At 36.2% G+C, this 19,721-nt stretch overlaps 1 protein-coding gene across 2 annotated transcripts in view; it reads right to left on the bottom strand.

Moving 5' to 3' along the window:
• The window catches only part of shtd (shattered), a 786,765-nt gene that overhangs the window by 656,579 nt on the left and 110,465 nt on the right, over nt 1-19,721 (bottom strand). For both annotated transcript variants that reach the window (XM_067155551.2, XM_068229717.1), the window contains exon 8: nt 18,271-18,480. In XM_067155551.2, the coding sequence (XP_067011652.2) occupies nt 18,271-18,480 (210 nt within the window). The remainder of the gene's footprint in view (nt 1-18,270; nt 18,481-19,721) is intronic.

The following is a 19,721-nucleotide window of genomic DNA, read 5'->3' as shown; positions in this document are numbered from 1 at the left end:
TCCCGTATCAACCGTTCAGAAATTTCAGTCCCATCAACGCTTTTTCAAGAAACCGTGTCTTACGAAAGGATGGCTACGGCATACTTGCGGATCTTGGGGTTAACATCCAGTCATCACGGTAATTTGAGGAAGCGGAAAAGCGATCGGTGGTGAATTTGCATAAGGGACCATCTTAGCATCGCATTCAGGTGGTACTGTTTAGAGAATGGAGCAGAGTGTGTCCACAACAATTGGAAGGAGACAGAGCTCTACCTGAAGACGGAATGTTCGTACTTGCAAAGCGTCTACATTATGTCCAGGGTTAGATGGTTACTTCTGTTTTTGCTCTTTCCAAGCGTATTGCCGAACAGGGCACTGAGCTTTCAGGCAGCTCCTTCTTAAGTAACTCAATATTATCGTACACTCACTAGTAGGCTGCAACCTTGTATAATGTGTACGTTCGTCAAACCTCAACGCCAACACCAGTAGTTCCGCAGCAACCATGTCGTCCAGTATCCTCGTCGTAAGTGCTCTGTATATTCTGCTGCATTACCTATGAAGATTTGAAGCTTCCACCTAATCAATACATATATTTATACATTATTGTTCTACAGTACCGGTTTCGACCTTGTGAAGGTCATCTTCAGCTGACAATCATAACATACAATTAAAACATCACAATAAGAATGTCACATGGTATGGGTGAAAATATAGTCATTACAATTGTTCTAGTTTAAATAATCGTCTACAATAACTGATATAATAATTTAAAAGTTAACATTACTGTATGTACATGAATGATGCATGTTAAAATATGTTTTCTTAAATTATAAAGGTGTCACATAGTATGGATAAAAACGTTATGAAATGTTTTTCGTCTTATCTTCGTCTACGTTAATCGGTATGAGAGTTAAAACTTTGCACTACTATTATGTGCAAAGGTGATATATGTTGAATTGTGAAGTGTCCACTGTTCCACATTAAAACTTATGGCTAGATGAATAAAACATTTTGAAGTACAGATTAGTTCTTGCGGCGTGTTGTATGTGCGACTATGTTATATGATCAGCTGTGTTCATCCACTGGTGGTATAATACCATACCATGTGACATCTTATTGTGATGTTTTAATTGTATGTTATGATTGTCAGCTGAAGATGACCTTCACAAGGTCAAAACTGGTACTGTAGAACAATAATATATGAATATATGTATTAATTAGGTGAATACCATACCATGTGACATCTTATTGTGATGTGTTAACTGTATGTTATGATTGTCAGCTGAAGATGACCTTCACAAGGTTGAAACCGGTACTGTAGAACAATAATATATAAATATATGTATTGATTAGGTGGAAGCTTCAAATCTTCATATTTGTGAATATAATCAATACGGAAATGAAACTTATAGATTATGATACAAACATCCCCGTCGTCAGTGACAAGGTGACTTTTACAAAGGTAAAGCTAATTCCACTTTGCTTCTGGATTTGAAATCGCAAGAAATAAGTGGATATTTTAAGAATTTCACTCGTATATCACTGACCGATTTCGAGTATTTATTAAATTTGGTTGAACCGAAGATAAACAAGGGACACGAAATTTAGAAAAGCTATATCTGTTCAAGATAAATTGGCACTTACTTTGAGATTTTTAACCACTGGTGACAGCTTCACCAGCTTACAGTATCTCTTTAGAATATCCAAGCAGGTCATAAGTTTTTTTTTTTTTTTTTCCTATTTGCTTTACGTCACTCCCACACAGATAGGTCTTATGGCGACAATGGTACTGTAAAGGGCTAAGACTGGGAAGGAAGCAGCCATGGCCTTAATTGAGGTACAGCCCCAGCATTGTGCCTGGTGTGAAAATGGGAAACCACGGAAAAACAATCTTCAGGGCTGCTGACAGTGGGGTTCGAATCCACTATTTCCCGGATGCAAGTACACAGCTGCACGCCGCTAACCGCACGGCCAACTCGCCCGGTAGTCATAAGTAAATTTGTATCACAAGTGTGTCAAGCAATCATCAGCGAATTAAAAGATCACATAGAGGTAAGGTTCATTTAATTTTATTTCATTTCATTAAACATTTTTTTATGAGACGTCATTGATATTGAAATTATTTGGCACTTCACTGAAGGGTCCCATGATAATGTAGAATTACGTTATAATTCTATTAAATTCAGACAAGATTCCTCAGTGCACTCCATGACCTCTGCGCGTCCTGACTACGAAATGTGCCTGGAACACGTCAACGAACACACTGCGCGCCGCTTTGTGTTCGCCGGAATACAGTCAACCAGATGGATCACAGCACGCCTCACTGCGAATGGTTGCAGCAACGAAGCTCAAGGCGTACTCATTAGAAAAATATGGATGCAGCAACCGTTGCGTTGCATGTTGCAGCCTCCTAGTGAGTACCCGCCTTTACGTTATCGAGACCAGAACAGATGTTGCACCTTACGTACATAAAGCCATGGGAGATTTTGGGATTGCCTGTTACTGCTTTGGTCCTAATGTAAGACTAGGAATTTCACGTTATTGTGTTCAAACGTTAAAACCGCAGTGGTTTTATTTGCGCACGTTACATGTAAAAACTTTGCATCATTTCGCACTCGTACAGACTAGGACATTGAGCGCGCTTTCCAGCTGAGCTCAAGGTCGCGAATAACCATAAATTCAGAAGTTTTGATGATATTTTTTCTGTTTCCAATTTAATCGTGATTAGTGACAGACATAACTGAATATAATGCATTCGAAAACTTGAGAATCGGTATTTATATTAGAAACAATATTCTCGAGTTCAACATAAACATAATTTTAAAGTAATTGGTAAACAAATTATAGAAGGTGATGGAAACATAACTCAACTCGATGCAGGCCGTAGGCCTAATTTGCGCGGTACAAGATTTCCACAAACTGACTATGAACAGTATACCGGTGACCAAATTACAATGGAAGATTTAAAGAAAACGGGATTTCGCAATCATGTTGGCGCTTTTGTATCCAATGTGCTTTATTTTATTAGATTAGAGAATTAAAATATATTTTTCGTCGATTGTTTGGCTTGATGTTATTAGGTTTTTTTAACAGTTTGTCCGATCAAAGTTGCTGAACTGAAAGACGTTTTCAGAGGAATCTGACAAAGTTTGCCTGGTAAAACTGAATGTAAAGTTTCAAAACTTTTAAGTCGCGTACCGGTAATTAATGTTTGAAGCCGGCCCCGCAGTCGAACTTGCCTGCCTCTCACCCGGAGGACACAGGTTCGACTCCCGGCCAGGTCAGGCATTTTTACGTGGATATGAGAGCTGGTTCCAGATTCACTTATTCTACGAGTACCAGTACCTTTAATTGAGGTGCTATCTAATGATGAGATGGCGACCCCGGTCTGGACAGCCCGGAATAACGGCCGAGAGTATGTCACATTGACCATGCGTCATCTCGTAATCTGGAGGCCTTCGGACCAAGCAGCGGTCGCTTGGTAAGCGAAAGGATCATTGGGGCTGTAATTTAGTTTGGTTTAGGGGTGTTTGTAAGATTTTAAGTATACATATTTCTTTTTTGTGATATTTAGCCAAATTGTTCATGGTTCATTCATTCCCGGATTTTCCGTTTTACCGTGTTGTACGTTTTTTTTCGGTGGTCCCTCCAAAAACGGAGAATCGAGGTTCCACGGTATTGACAAGATTTGCCGTACACGGTTTCCATCATCGGATATGCCTAACGGATAAATTCCATGACCCGGACGATAACTGCGGAGCCTACTGTGACCGATATCATCTGATACTGTGCAACAAAAGACAAAACTCATTGACAAGTTTCTGTAAGAACTAAATGCACATTTATCATATTATTAAAATATTGATCTAAAAGTATGAAAAAATTCTCTGTTATATCAAGTAATTGGCCTTCTTGTAATGTTTTAAGAATTCTTAGATCTTGTTGAATATTGGTGAAATTATGGTTATAGTCATGCATATGTTCACCTACAGCCAAAAATGTATTGTATCTAATGGCATTCTTATGTTCTGAGTATCTAGTGATGAAGTTTCCCTCTGTTTGTCCGATGTAAGAAAAACTGCAATCATGACATTTGAATCTATAAACACCTGATTTAGAAAAACAATTAAATTTATTAATAGAGGTAGAGTTTTATAAGATGTCAGATTTCTTATTATTCGTTTTGAATGCTATATTTATATTGTATTTTTTTAAAGCGTTAGTGATTTTGTAAATGTCCTTGTTAAAAGTAAAGGTTGAAATTATTGAGGTATTAGGTTTATCTTTTATTAAAGTAGTTCAAGGTCAATGTCTGTACTGTATTTATTAATTATTCTATTAATGAAAAATTGTTGTATCCATTTGATTTTGCGATGAAACGAATGGTATTTAATTCACTTTTTAGATCTTGTTTGGACATTGGAACAGTGAAAGCTGTATGAACTAAACTATTGTAAGTAGCTCGTTTATGGGTTATTAGGTGATTTGAATCATGATGTATTGTGGTACTAGTCTGAGTAGGTTTTCTGAAGATTTTATAACCTAACAAGGTTGTGTTTCTAGTGATGGTTAGGTCTAAAAAATTAACCTTTCGTTCTAGTTCGGATTCAAGTGTAAATTTAATGTGGGGGTCAATATTAATAAGATTTAGAAGAGTGGACTTCACACTACAAATTTTATCATCTAAAATAACTAGGACCCAAAAGAGGATATTATTAAAATTTAGGTTATTTTCAATCTTGTTGTGTTCTAAGAAATCTAGGTAAACTTCTGGTAGTATGCCTGAAGCGGGTGAGCTTTTTGTTTTTATATGACATTGTGAAAAGTGAAGAAATTGTTATCTAGGATTAATTTCAAAACCAAAATGAAATCTTTGATTTTTAATTTACTTAGATGACTGTACTGATGTAAATTATTTTCAATAATGGGGTAGAATTTGGATATTTGTATACTAGGGTACATATTAATGATATCAAAAGAGTGAAGTGAGTGATGAGGTTGGATTTTGAAATTACTTAACTTATTAATTAGATCTGAAGTGTTTTTGATGGATTTGTTGGACATAAAATGATAATTCTTTCTGAGAAATTTTTGAATCAATTGTGAAATTTTATACAAAGGGCGTGGCCTAAAATTAATTATAGGACGAATGGGACTTTATGTATTTTTGTATTTTTGGAAGAGCTTTAGCCATACGGAGACTTGGATTCATGCTTATTAATTTTTGTCCTGCTCTGTGAATAGGAATAGCTAAATGAGATTCCGTGATTAAATAAAGAAAAATAAAACAATTCATTTCTCTAGATGATAAAGCTTACCACGCAAAACATAAAGCTTTTCTTTATTTAAGCTTAAAAATAAAAATCGCAAAATTAGGAAAAGACATTAATTTCCTTAAAGAATGTATTTCTTTAAACTTAACTCCTAATTTTCTTAAAGGCACTATGAAAAAACATCGCTTTTCACCTCAGACTTGGAAAACCCCATAACAAAACTAATAAAATATGGCTAAGAGATGAAATTAAATTCTTAAAAGGAAAAAATCTTTACTAAATCTTAAATTATATGAGAATCATTTTGAGGTACTCAAGTTGTTGTCCACTGCTCAATGGGATCTTTCCCAATCCCACATTGATGATAAAATATTTAATGAACTATCCAAAAAACAGCAAATATTAGATAGAAAAATTAATTCCCTAAAAAACTCCAACTCTCACAACAACAAACTCAAATCAACAAGTACACCCCTAAACACTTATGAACAATTTCATCCACCAGTCATCAATTTATCCAATGTGCAATTAAGTGATATTGAAAATTCAATTTTATCTAAGGGCCCTAAAGATAATTGGCCCAACCTTAATTTATTCAACGTTGTCACAACTTTAATCACGGAATCTGATTTAGCCATTAATAAAACCGCTCTTGACAAACAAGATGAATTAAGAACAGAAATTAAAAAGAAAATGAACCACATTCTTCTACAAGAACACAAATGTACTTACCCATTTTCTCATAACACTTCTAAAGAACTTTCCATTGAACATCATCATTTATTTGCTCTTAAATAGAAAATTAATGACAATGATCTTCTTATCACCAAAGCTGACAAAGGAAATACTACTGTTATAATGGATAAAACAAAATAAAACAAATAATTTCTTTTCTGTTAGTTCCTTTACCATAGTCAAAAAAGATCCTACCCAGAAAATTCAGAGATTATTAAAACAAACCTTAAAGAACACCCCCTTTCCTATTCACAGAGCAAGACAAAAATTAATAAGCATGAATCCAAGTCTCCCTACGGCTAAAGCTCTTCCAAAAATACATAAAGTCCCATTCGTCCTATAATTAATTTTAGGCCACGCACTTTATACAAAATTTCACCATTTATTCAAAAATTTCCCAGAAAGAATTATATTTTATGTCCAACAAATCCATCAAAAACACTTCAGATCTAATTAATAAGTTAAGTAATTTCAAAATCCAACCTCATCACTCACTTCACTCTTTTGATATCATTAATATGTACCCTAGTATACAAATATCCAAATTCTACCCCATTATTGAAAATAATTTACATCAGTACAGTCATCTAAGTAAATTAAAAATCAAAGATTTCATTTTGGTTTTGAAATTAATCCTAGATAACAATTTCTTCACTTTTCACAATGTCATATAAAAACAAAAAGCTCACCTGCTTCAGGCATACTACCAGAAGTTTACCTAGATTTCTTAGAACACAACAAGATTGAAAATAACCTAAATTTTAATAATATCCTCTTTTGGGTCCTAGTTATTTTAGATGATAAAATTTGTAGTGTGAAGTCCACTCTTCTAAATCTTATTAATACTAACCCCCACATTAAATTTACACTTGAATCCGAACTAGAACGAAAGGTTAATTTTTTAGACCTAACCATCACTAGAAACACAACCTTGTTAGGTTATAAAATCTTCAGAAAACCTACTCAGACTAGTACCACAATACATCATGATTCAAATCACCTAATAACCCATAAACGAGCTACTTACAATAGTTTAGTTCATACAGCTTTCACTGTTCCAATGTCCAAACAAGATCTAAAAAGTGAATTAAATACCATTCGTTTCATCGCAAAATCAAATGGATACAACAATTTTTCATTAATAGAATAATTAATAAATACAGTACAGACATTGACCTTGAACTACTTTAATAAAAGATAAACCTAATACCTCAATAATTTCAACCTTTACTTTTAACAAGGACATTTACAAAATCACTAACGCTTTAAAAAAATACAATATAAATATAGCATTCAAAACGAATACATACATACATACATGCATACATACATACATACATACATACATACATTATCATTATAGACTGTTATGCCTTTCAGCGTTCAGTCTGCAAGCCTCTGAGAATTTACTAAACGTCGCCACAATCCTCGATTTGCAACTAGTGTTGTGGCCTCATTTAATTCCATACCTCTTATCTTTAAATCGTTAGAAACCAAGTCTAACCATCGTCATCTTGGTCTACCTCTACTTCTCTTACCCTCCATAGCAGAGTCCATTATTCTCCTAGGTAACCTATCCTCCTCCATTCACCTCACATGACCCCACCACCGAACCTGATTTATGCGTACAGCTTCATCCATCGAGTTCATTCCTAACTTAGCCTTTATCTCCTCATTCCGAGTACCCTCCTGCCATTGTTCCCACCAGTTTGTACCAGCAATCATTCTCGCTACTTTCATGTCTGTTACCGTACTTCTAACTTATGAATAAGATATCCTGAGTCCACCCAACTTTCGCTCCCGTAAAGCAAAGATGGTCTGAAAACAGACCGATGTAAAGATAGTTTTGTCAGGGAGCTGACTTCCTTCTTACAGAATACTGCTGATCACAACTGCGAGCTCACTGCATTAGCTTTACTACACCTTGATTCAATCTCACTTACTATATTAGATAGATAGATAGATTGATAAATGTCTTTATTGGCGTAGTTAAGGCCATTGGGCCTTCTCTTACACTAAACCAATTAGTATACATTAAAGTCATAAGCAATACTACCGTAATTAATACTAGAAGACACAATTAAAACACAATCAAAATACAACTGAAATAAAATTCCACCACAGTAAGACATACATACAACAGCAATAATAATAATAATAATAATAATAATAATAATAATAATAATAATAATAATATTGTAGTAGCACGATCACTGAAAGGCCAGAAATTCACAGGTCACTCGCATCCTATTGCACCTATTAACGCTCTTTTAAAAGACACTGTAGTTGTTATTCCCCTGACGTCGTCCGGTAAACGATTCCATTCTCGTGCGGCAAACACCGAGAATGAGCTGTTATATGCGGCAGTTCGATGGTGAGGGATGATGAGCAGGTTGGATGTTTGAGCCCTTGTATGTCTGTCATGAACATTTGAGAAGTAATGAAACGTGAAGAAAGGTAGGATGGGGAAGATGTAGTAAGAACTCGATGGAGGAGAGACAAAGTATGATGGTTACGACGAACATGGAGTCGCGACCACTCTAATTTTAGGAAAGATGGTGACACGTGGTCATATTTTCTTAAACTGCATATATATCGCACACACGCATTTTGAGCACGCTGTAGCCTTAGGGAAAATTGCGGCCTGACGTCATTGAAGACAACATCACAATAGTCAAAATGTGGCATTACAAGGGCTTCAATTAATCTCTTTTTAAGCTTTATTGGAAATATATGTTTATATTTATATAAAGAATGTAAAGATGAGTAAACTTTTTGACAGATATGTAAGACATGTGCAGACCAAGTCATGCGTTCGTCCATGATAACACCGAGATTCTTCACTTGTGATACAAAAGAAATTGGAACATCCTGCAGGATTACTCCTGGCAACGGACGTTTAGTTATACTTGTTATTTGACTTTGATGGCCAAGGATTACTTGCGACTTTGTAGGGTTCAATTTCAGGCCGTGCGCAGCAGACCAATCACTAACAGACCGTAAGTCAATATTTTCCTGGAGGTCTTGTGATGTAGAGTCGGTGTAGAGTTGAAGATCGTCAGCGTACATATGGTATTTGCAGTGTCTTAAATTTGATGATATGTCATTCACAAAGAGTGCGAAAAGAAGAGGACCAAGTACAGAGCCTTGAGGGACTCCTCTCTTCACGTGGCGCCATGAGGAAACGATTCCATTATTACCTTTCACACATTGTTGACGTCCGTGAAGATAAGAATGCATCCAAGCAATCGTACTCTGAGAAAAATATAGAGCCTTCAGTTTTACAAGTAAAATGTCAATGTCTACGCTGTCGAAAGCTTTACGGTAATCTAGTAGTACCAGAACTGTGAATCGTCCTCTGTCTATTGCTTGTCTAACATCCTCAGTCACTTTAAGTAAGGCTGTAGTTGTACTATGTCCTTGTCGGAAACCGGACTGGAGAGGATTAAGGAGATTGTGCGTTCGAAGGTACTCAGACATTTGTGTATGAACTACATATTCTAAGATTTTTGATAAAGCTGATAAAATACAGATTGGACGATAGTCTCCCTCGTTCGAAGGCGTTTTACTTTTCGGAAGAGGTAGCACAATAGCCTTCTTCCAGAGAGTTGGATATGTGGAGTATAGAAGAGAGAAATTGATTATGAGTTAAGGTTGGTAATATACAATCAAGAATTAGTTTGACCATGTCAGTCCCTATGTCATCAATTCCTTTTGCTTTCGTGCTTATTCTGAGGACTGCTTTTCTGACTTGGAGGGGTGTCACGTGACTGAAATAGAATTTCTCTCTGTCAGGAGTAGGGTGTGTACCATAATAATTCATAAGTCTCTACAAATCTATTCGTCTGCGACTTCTAGTTATTTTTGATCTTCGTTTATTAGTTGATAGTGTTGTGACTTTGTGCATACAGAATGTGGTGTCGTGTCTTTGTGCCTATCAAAGTGTGAAACTGACCTCCAATATTCATAAACATTGTACATCTTTTTACGGCTGATGATGACCTGTACTAAGGTCGAAACCGGTCCCATTTAAATAGGAATGTGATTACTGCATTTCCTTCTTTTAAGTATTGAATAGGTTGAACCTCCTTTTCAATTATTTAATTTTTAACGTTCTACCATCAGGCGTAATTAAACCGTAAGCGTGTCGCAATTTAGCATTTCGTATTTGTTGTGTTGTCTTATTACGTAACATCCTGGTAGAACACACAACATAAATACTTGAAATTATCGACCTGTTCTAGCTTTGTATCACCAATCGGACATTCAATTCTGTTGTAATTTCTTTCCTACTGACATCAATTTAGTCTTCAAGAGGCTAATTTTCATACCATACTCAAAACTAATAATAATAATAATAATAATTCTGACATCGTATAAAAATCCACCTCTATTAATAAATATAATTGTTTTCCTAAATCAGGTGTTTATAGATTGAAATATCATGATTGCAGTTTTTTTTTACATCGGACAAACAGGGAGAAACTTCAACACTAGACACTCAGAAATAAGAATGCCATTAGGTACAGTAAGTTTCCAGCTGTAGGCCAACATACTGTATGTATGACTATAACCATAATTTCACCAATATTCAACAAGAACCAAGAATTCTTAAAACAGGCCAATTACTTGATATAACAGAGAATTTTTTCATACATTTAGATCAATATTTTAACTCTAATTATAACCAAAAATTAAATATGTGAAAAAACCAACATTCTATTTGATCTTTTTATCATTATTCTTACAAATTTTCATTTAACCAATCTAAATTCAATCTTCCATTCTATTCATTCCACCTCTCCTCAGTATTTACTCCCATTCCCTCATTTTCACCCCCACCTTAAATTTCCCTCCATTCTTAGCACTTTTCATTAAACCTTAGTATTTTTTTCTTATAATCTCGATCCTTTTTTTCTTTTCCTTTTTCATGTCATTTGCTTCCTAGCATGTAATTTTACTAATACGTCCAACACTTGGTTATGTAAGATGAGCCACAATTTGACTTATTTCTCTTCAAATCTTTCTTTCATTCTTTTCATTTAATATTTAACATTCTAAAATTTTGTTAATATTTCCTACATTTTTCTAATTTAATTTTCCTTTCGTTTATATCAGTATTGGATAAGATTTCACTCCACCATTTGAATACAAAGAATAAAAATCTTTTAACTTAATTCAAGTGCCTTTTCACTTTAATTTTTTTAAGTCATTAATCTCCATGGATACCTTCAATATTTTTACATTGTTTTCTTTATACACAGCTATAGAGAATCTCCTTTCCACTGCAATAATATATTTGTTCAACTCATATTTTAATTAGGACATTATTTTGCATATATGCTCAATTCTACATCTCATCTAGATTATAAATGATTTAACGTGTAAGAGAGAGAATCCACAAGGGATAGCTGCCCTAGAACAAGGGGTACCGTACGGTAACAGCATCAAATTATAATCTATTTTCGTACTATTTATCTTAGGATAAAATGAGCTTATATATTTTTTAAAAATTTTGAATTTCCCCTGTTGTAACCATCCTCGATGAGGAAAACTTTATTTTTCTTTACACATACCGTACAAATGATGATTTACAATTGCCAAAGTATCTTGTAAAACATCTAAACAAATATCTTTGAGATACGAAACGGGAATAGCAAAACGAAGGAAGAAATTCATTGAAAATTTTGTGATAGATCCTCGCGCACCGAAGAGTAACCCAATCACTTCCCAGCAACTGGCAGGTATGTGATACTTTTCTTCAGGATTCGTAGTGTCTCTTCTTTGGCCTGTGAACTGTTACTCTCAAACCTTATTGTTGGATCAATAACAACGCCAATGTTTCTCTTCCTGTCAGTCGCGACAATGTCTGCACGTTTACTAGATCCATCACTAGAGATACAGTGCACTTATTCAAAGATATTTTGAGAAGTTCTGCAATACTACTCCTGACCCTATGGTGCCTGTTATTTCTCAATAGTTCCCCTTTCGAGCAGAAACCAAGAACATGAGGGAGGGTTTCTATCTCGCTGCAGTGGCGGCAATGGTTTTCTTGGCTTCTACCGGGAATGCTTCGGATTGCTATCACATTGCAGTTCATTTTAATGGCATTAGTCCATTGGGAAGTTGAAAGTCCTTTCTTCGTTGCAATCCAGGTGTTTGATTGTGTCCATTCTGAAAAATGTGAAACACCTTTTCCACGGTGTGGTAGTTTTTTTCCATGTTTCAAAAGACTTCATCTTCTCTACATTAATGCATGTATGCCCAATTCCATACCTCATCAAGATTGTAAATTTTCGATTTCTATCTACGTTCTTGAATACTACGAAGAATCTAAAAGACCTTCTTCTCATATATAATCCCATAGCCAAGTGAACGAAAGTGTTTTAAGGAAATTCTAAAAACAATTTTTTCATAGTGTTAAACTTCTATGTTTAAGACCATCTTTAAAACAACTGTGTTTCAAATACGTTCTACACGCGATGTGGCTGAAGATGACCTTTCAATAGGTCGAAACTAGTCCCATTTCATAAACACTATTTAATTTGTACTGAAAAGGTGGATTTAACTCACTTATTTTAATTTGGTTTAATCAAAATTCAATACCGACCCTTAAAATGAAATTAATTTCTCTAGACTTCATAACTATCCTGAAATTTGTGCTCAATCACAATTTCTTTCTTTCTTTCAAAATATACCAACAAAATGAGTACGCAATGGGAGCTCCGGCTCCAGGAAGTTTAGCTAACATATACCTATCATCTAAAACATACTCGAATATTAGGTCATATCAAAGGACTGGACCTTTGGTTATGCTATGTTGACGATACTTATAAGGCACTCAATGACAGTCATAATATTCTGAACATCTTAAATGATTTGGACCCTAATATTAAACTTACAGTAGAAGAAGAAGAAGAACGTTCGCTCAATTTTTCAGATATTAAAACAATTTGGAAAAACAACCATTTCCAGTTTAGAATACATAGAAAACCTACCTTTACAGCGACTACAATAAAATGCGACTCTCTACACCCCATTTCACAGAAGAAATCCGCATACCATAGTTTTGTTAACAGAGCCTTTGAAATTCCATTGACAGAAACAGACAGGAAAAAGGAGCTAACTTACATTCGTGAACAAGCCTTATTCAGCGGTTTCGGTTTGAAATTTATCAATAAAATTATCACTAAACGGAAATATAAACAATAAATAAATTTAATACAACAGTCAGAGAAAGTAAAGAAGTGCGTTAAATTTACATTTATTAACCGGAGAATTCACGAATTTAGAAATCTGTTCAAGAAGCACAACACCAAAGTAGCTTTCTCAACAAACAACACTAAATACAGATTTTTAATCATAATAAAGTTAATAACATTAAGGATGAGAAATTTCAGGAAGATATCAGGAGCACATCAATGCAGAGAAGTATAGGAGGTTCTCTGTTATGGGAGCTCATATGAAAGAGGCAGATCAGAAATTTACCAATATCAAACAGGACCTTCAAATTATTAGCAGGATTAATAAAGGAAGACTTAAGAACAATCTAGAAAACATTTATATTCTTCTTGATAAACTAGAGAACAAAGATAGGAATTTGAATTAAATGAATGAGCAAAGAAACCCCCCATACGAGCATATACGTAAACATATTGAATGGGTAAACAGGAAACATATAAACTCGACAAGCAAAAAGGCTCAAATATGACGTCACGAAAGCACAACGGGAACCCCCTCCCACCTCACAAGACGCAAGAAATGTCGACACAGCCTTGCCTCCCCTTTCTCCGTTGAACCGTGCACATAAACAGGCTGCGACACATCACTAATACACCAGGTCAAGTACACAGACACATCCTCAAGATAGCGGGGAATAAAAGACACAATTCTAGAAAGAGGTGAGTTAAGATTACATAAGCTTAATTTTCATCCCCTCCGCAACACAGATTAATGAAATCACTGTATGTTTGATGACATACTTTAACAATTTTTTCATATCCTCTGCTGGTTGCAGATTGTGAGGCAAGCTGCCCAATTAGGAGACCGTTATTCCACCTAACACAACTATGAAGTTACCTTGAGACAACGGTATAACAAACGGCTTCTCAAAGCCTTCTAGTGTAGTCTAAATGAAGCCTTCAAGGAAGATTTTCAACACACCATACAAACACGAAAAACTTGAAGACTGTGATACGGATCAACTTTCATTGTATACAAGTCACTCAGTGATCGCATAGAAGAGCTTCACAATAGACTTTTAAAAGACGTTTTCAAAAATGTTTAATGGAAGAATATGTTTTAACATATTGTAGACACGGATTTTAGTTTTAAGTATACTCTACTTATCCTTTCTTACCCACCTCTACCCCCCCCCCCCCCCATTTCCTCTTCCAATATCAAATAGTAAGAGTTTTTAAAAGTTCCCATGGGAAAAAAGATCAATGTTTTTAACGAGCTTACTATTAATGTATTATCATCAAAGGTGTTTTTTTTTTGTTTTTTTTGACACAGCTGAAGATGGTCAAAACATGTACTGTGATTGCTAACGTTTTTATAATTTCGCCAAAGGCATGTAATAAAATATCGATTAGGTAGAAATTTTATCTAATAAGTTGATTTAACTCATCGATATGGTTATGAAGTGGACAGTTTGCAATACAAATGCTAACCAAGCAAGAAATAGCGCAAACATCTATTTTAAACTTACGATGAAACTAGCAAAATAAACAAAGATATAATATTCTATAAAGAATGTTTGAACAACGAACTGTTACCAAAGTTCTTAAAAGGTACGCAAAGGAACAATATATGCTCAATATTCCAATCTACAACACAAAGAACAGTTAACCGTCTTTGGATCAACTAAGAAATCTTTCCTTAATCGTGAGCTTTACTTAGCGCACCTCTCAGCTTCAATAACCCTGGTACTGTCAGAATGGGAGTCCAATGGAAAAGAAACAAATAACATTGAATAAGAAATTAACAACCTAAAAAGCAATTACCCAATAAAACAAAATAAGCCACAATTTAAAGCGACCTTCAACCACGAAAGATTCCCACCCCCTGTCAAAAACTTGTCGAACAAGAGTGTTAGGTAAAGGCACAGTAGCAACAAAAGTCAAGAGTAAATACTAACTTTAGCAGAAACTGAAGCGGCCATACAGACCCTTCTAGCCAATATTCAAAATGACCTTAGGTTCGAAGCTAGGAAAAGAATTCCCTCCTTAATTAAAGGATTAAAATCAAACTCGGACAACAGAAAGGTAGATAAGGAACTCCAGCATAAAATTAGGCAAAGTAACATAGTTGTAACGAAAGCAGATAGAGGTGGAACAGTAGTAATACTAAACAAAACGTTGAGAAAACAGAAACTTTTGCCAATCCTGTTTACAACAGTAAGGGATGATATCATGAGAACAACAAAAGCAACATATGGAGGAAGAGAAATGAACAACATTTTATTTGCAGATGATATTGTGATTGGGGGAGAAGAGGACATGAAGATTCAAGAACAGATGGATGTGGTGGATGGGAAGTTCGAAGAATGTGGATTGAAAATAAGTGTAGAAAAGAGTAAAACTGTTGTTATGACTAGAGGGGAGAAAGAAGGGAAAGGTCAGATCAGACTTGCAGACAAGCCCCTGGAAGTAGTGGAGACATTCAAATACCTGGGGAGTGAATTAATGGTGAATGCTCGCCTGGATGCTGAGATTAGTAAGAGGATTCAAGCTGGAAGCTCTTTCTATCATAGTGTAAGAAACATGTTATGGGACAAAGATGTGCCAATGGAAGCAAAGGAAACTATGCACAAGATGTATTACGTACCCATAACAACTTGCGGAGCAGAAACTTGGACAATGACAAGAAAGATGAGAGTCGAATACAGGCAGCCGAAATGAAGTTCTTGAGGAGTATGACACAGAAGAGTAGAAGACACAAAATAAAGAATGCAAAAATCCGGGAAGAAATTGTAGTGGAAAAAATGAATGATAGAATAGAGAAGAGCCGTCTAAGATGGTTTGGGCACATAAAGCGAATGAGTGATGAAAGAATACCAAACAAGGTGATGGAAATGCAAATGCAAGGAAGGAGAGGCCGTGGACGATAACAATTGAGATGAACGGACACAATCCAACGCAGTATTGTAGAAAGAACTGGGACACAGTGTTCGAGGAGGAGTGGTGGAAAGACCAAAGAAAATGGAGAGGAACCATATTTTCCCCTACCCGGCTACAGCTGGATAAAGGGAAATGATGATGATGATGATGATGATGATATTTTATGTTGCTTTATCTATCTTTTCCTTAAGTTTTCCACAGCAGTGTATTTTTTTAGAACTTTTTTAGTTACTAGCTAGTTTGCTCTGTCACACGAGTCCTCTTTTTCTTTTAATCTCTTGCGCATTCTATAATGTCTTATATAATAATAACATGGTCTCATCTACCATGTGAAGGCATTTTAATTTCACGTCATCTGACTACATGTTTGTCAATTTCAATGATCTGTTTTACTCTAGGCCCACTGGATGGCAAAGTAAACCGAATCCCACTTGGACGTCTATGACTGATTCCTAATAAATTTTGTTGGGCAAACACCAAATATATCACCAAAGATCTATTACATGCGGACATTGTACAACACGGTGTGTCAAATGGACTTTTTTCCACCTTTCGAAAATCTGACTACCTCTGCCAGGATCGAGAGGCTGACACTCTACCACTGACCCACTGCTTGGATACTTAGAGAAGAAGTATGAAGATTATGCTGGATGGAAAGAAGGTAGCAGAAGTTGATGAGTTGTAACTCGAGATGGCCATAGGATTCAGAAAGGCGCTCATTTGTACCATCAAGTGAGGAACCTCCTCTGGGACAGCCAAATAACAACATACAGTCTGGAAACATCAGCAGACTCCAGGTCAATGCTGCTGAAAATGAGGAGAGATAAGACCTGGACTGAAAAAGTCTGCGAAGACATCCAAGTGAAACCACTCATCAAAATTCTAGCAACATCAAGATTCAGGAAGGGGGTAACATGTAAAAATAATGGAAAGCAACCAATATTAGTATCAAATCCACAGTTTTCGGGGTCGCAGAGATGATAGTGCACTTCGGATGCATTTTTTTTAAGTTGGTTTATATCGCATCGACACAGATAGGTTTTATTGCGATGATGGGACAGGAAGGGGCTAGGAGTGGGAAGTAAGCAGCCCACTGTCGGTAGCCCTGAAGATGGTTTTCCGTGGTTTCCCATTTTCACAGCAGGCTAATGCCGGGGCTGTACCTTAATTAAGTCCACTGCCACTTCCTTCCCACCCCTAGCTCTTTCCTGTCCCATCGTCGCCATAACACCTATGTGTGTCGGTGCGACTTAAAGCAACCAGCAAAAAACAAAAAAACAAAAAAACTTAGCACAAATGTGACTATCTGGGAAAAAATACTGTAATACTAGCACACCTAGGTGTGGGGCAGAGAAATAACAGAGTAACCTCAGCCTCTAACTTTTACAGTATCGTTAGACACCTACTATGGGATGAGAAGGTCCCAGAAAGAACAAAAATGACCCTGTACAAGTCATATTTCATTCCCATCCTTACATATTCTCTGGAAACCTGCACACTAACATCAAAGGATTGTAGTAGGATTCAAGCCTGTGAAATGAAATTTCTTAGAACTGCCCTCCAAAAGACACGACTTGATCACGCGAAAAATGATGAGATCCGATCTAACCTAGGTCTGAATGAATCGATGGAGGAAAGACTTAGGTCACCTAGACTTAAATGGTTTGGATATGTTAAACGATTGAATAGCACAAACGTTACCATGTGCTTACTTGGAAAAGAGAATAACAGGTAGAAGACCAGCTGGAAGACCAAGAAGAAGATGGATGGACCAACTGAGGGAAGACGTGGAGAGAAGAGGGAATTGGGAATCTGTCATGGACAACAAAATCTTTTTGAATAGGCAACTTTGGAAGACGCTCGTTTTTAAACACCCTACCCGGCTCGCTGGAAGAGCAAACCGATGATGATGATGATTAACCCTCCTTGATGAAGCTGGTCCTAAGCATCCCAAAACTGTAAATATGGACCTACACCAGTTGAAAAATAAACGGTTCATATAACTATTATTGTTGTGTTGTGTGGTCCCCTTGAGCCCTAATTTATATACAGTATATCATGAAGGTTACACACTCGCCATCTGGCCAAGAGAAACAAACAAAACTCGTCATGAAGTGATTTACTTATTTATTTATTTATTTATTTGTTTATTTATTACTTACTTAGTCACGCCCATATTCTCTGTCCAGATATGCTCGAGGCAGATTTCTGGCACCAGTGGTCGAGACTCCACCATACTGTCGGGCATCTGGCTGGTCATGAGGCGAGATTCTGGAGGCGGTGTGCCACAAGAGGAGGAGCTCAGAAGCCACGGCTTTGCTGCCGTGCTGCTGGCACGAGGAGCCATGGGCGTGAAGTGGAGCTTGCTCGATCTGAAACACCCTAACATTTTACACACCTGGTCCAAATATATGATTTATGTTTTTTATGTTAAAATCTCTACATATAACAAAGGAAGCATGAGTGTGCATGTCTCTTACAACATACCTCTGGTATGCATGAAACAATTTCAACTCAACTAGGTATACATGACTCACTATCTCGAAAAAGAAAAACACTGTGGGGATAAGACACCACTAGCACCCCTATGGGTAGTGGTGGGAAGGGGGTGACATGTAAAAATAATGGAAAGCAACCAATATTAGTATCAAATCCATAGTTTTCGGGGTCGCAGAAATGATAGTGTCACTTCGGATGCTGTTTCCAGCATAGCTTTCAACTACAGTAAACTTGGCACAAAAAAAAAAATACTGTAATACAAGCACGCCTAAGACTGGGCAAGAGTGGGTGGTATGTAAAAATAATCGACCGGGCGAGTTGGCCATGTGGTTACGGGTGTGCAGCTGTGAGCTTATATCTGGGAGATAGTGAGTTCAAATCCCACTGTGGTTTCCCATTTTCACACGAGGCATACGCTGAGGCTGTACCGGCCAGGGCCACTCCCTTCCCACTCATAAGCCTTTCCTATCCCATCATCACTACAAGACCTATCTCAGTCTGTGCGATGTACAGCAAATAGAAAGAAAAAAAATTGAAAACGACTAATATCAGCGAACAAAAAATAATTTAGAAGCCTCCACCTTATCAATACAATATTTATTTACTATAATGCAGTAAATACAGCACCGGTTTCAACCCCTATGGGGTCATCCTCAGCTGACACACATTAAATTGGTTTCAAAAACATCACATGTAAGACATTACACCTTCATACGACTGACCCAATTAAACCAAACATTAAAAAGTTGCTTATTAAAATGGATCTTTTTTCATTGGCTTAAAAAGTACTTGTTATGTGAGGCATATCACCTCATTGTGCCTAATCTAATGAACATCAAATGAAGTTTACACTTGTTTACACTAGTGTTTGTAAAATTGTTACATATTTACAGCATTTATTGACTTTAAAAATATGTATACATAAAAAGTTTTAGATCCGATGTAACAGGCCGGTTAAAAATGGATGAAATGTAAAAACAAATAAAATGGGTCCAATTTTTGTTCTAATTTGTACTGTTTGTTATTGCTGCATTGTACTTCTAATGGTAAGAACACGGTGTATATATGCTAAAGTTGAGGCTTATAATTGTTTTTCATTCGTTCCAATTTTCCT

This window comes from Anabrus simplex, chromosome 11 (genome assembly GCF_040414725.1).
Source record: "Anabrus simplex isolate iqAnaSimp1 chromosome 11, ASM4041472v1, whole genome shotgun sequence".
Classification (NCBI taxonomy): Eukaryota; Metazoa; Arthropoda; class Insecta; order Orthoptera; family Tettigoniidae; genus Anabrus; species Anabrus simplex.
The sequence above is the reverse complement of the archived record's forward strand: the minus strand, read 5'-3'. Positions and strand labels throughout refer to the sequence as shown.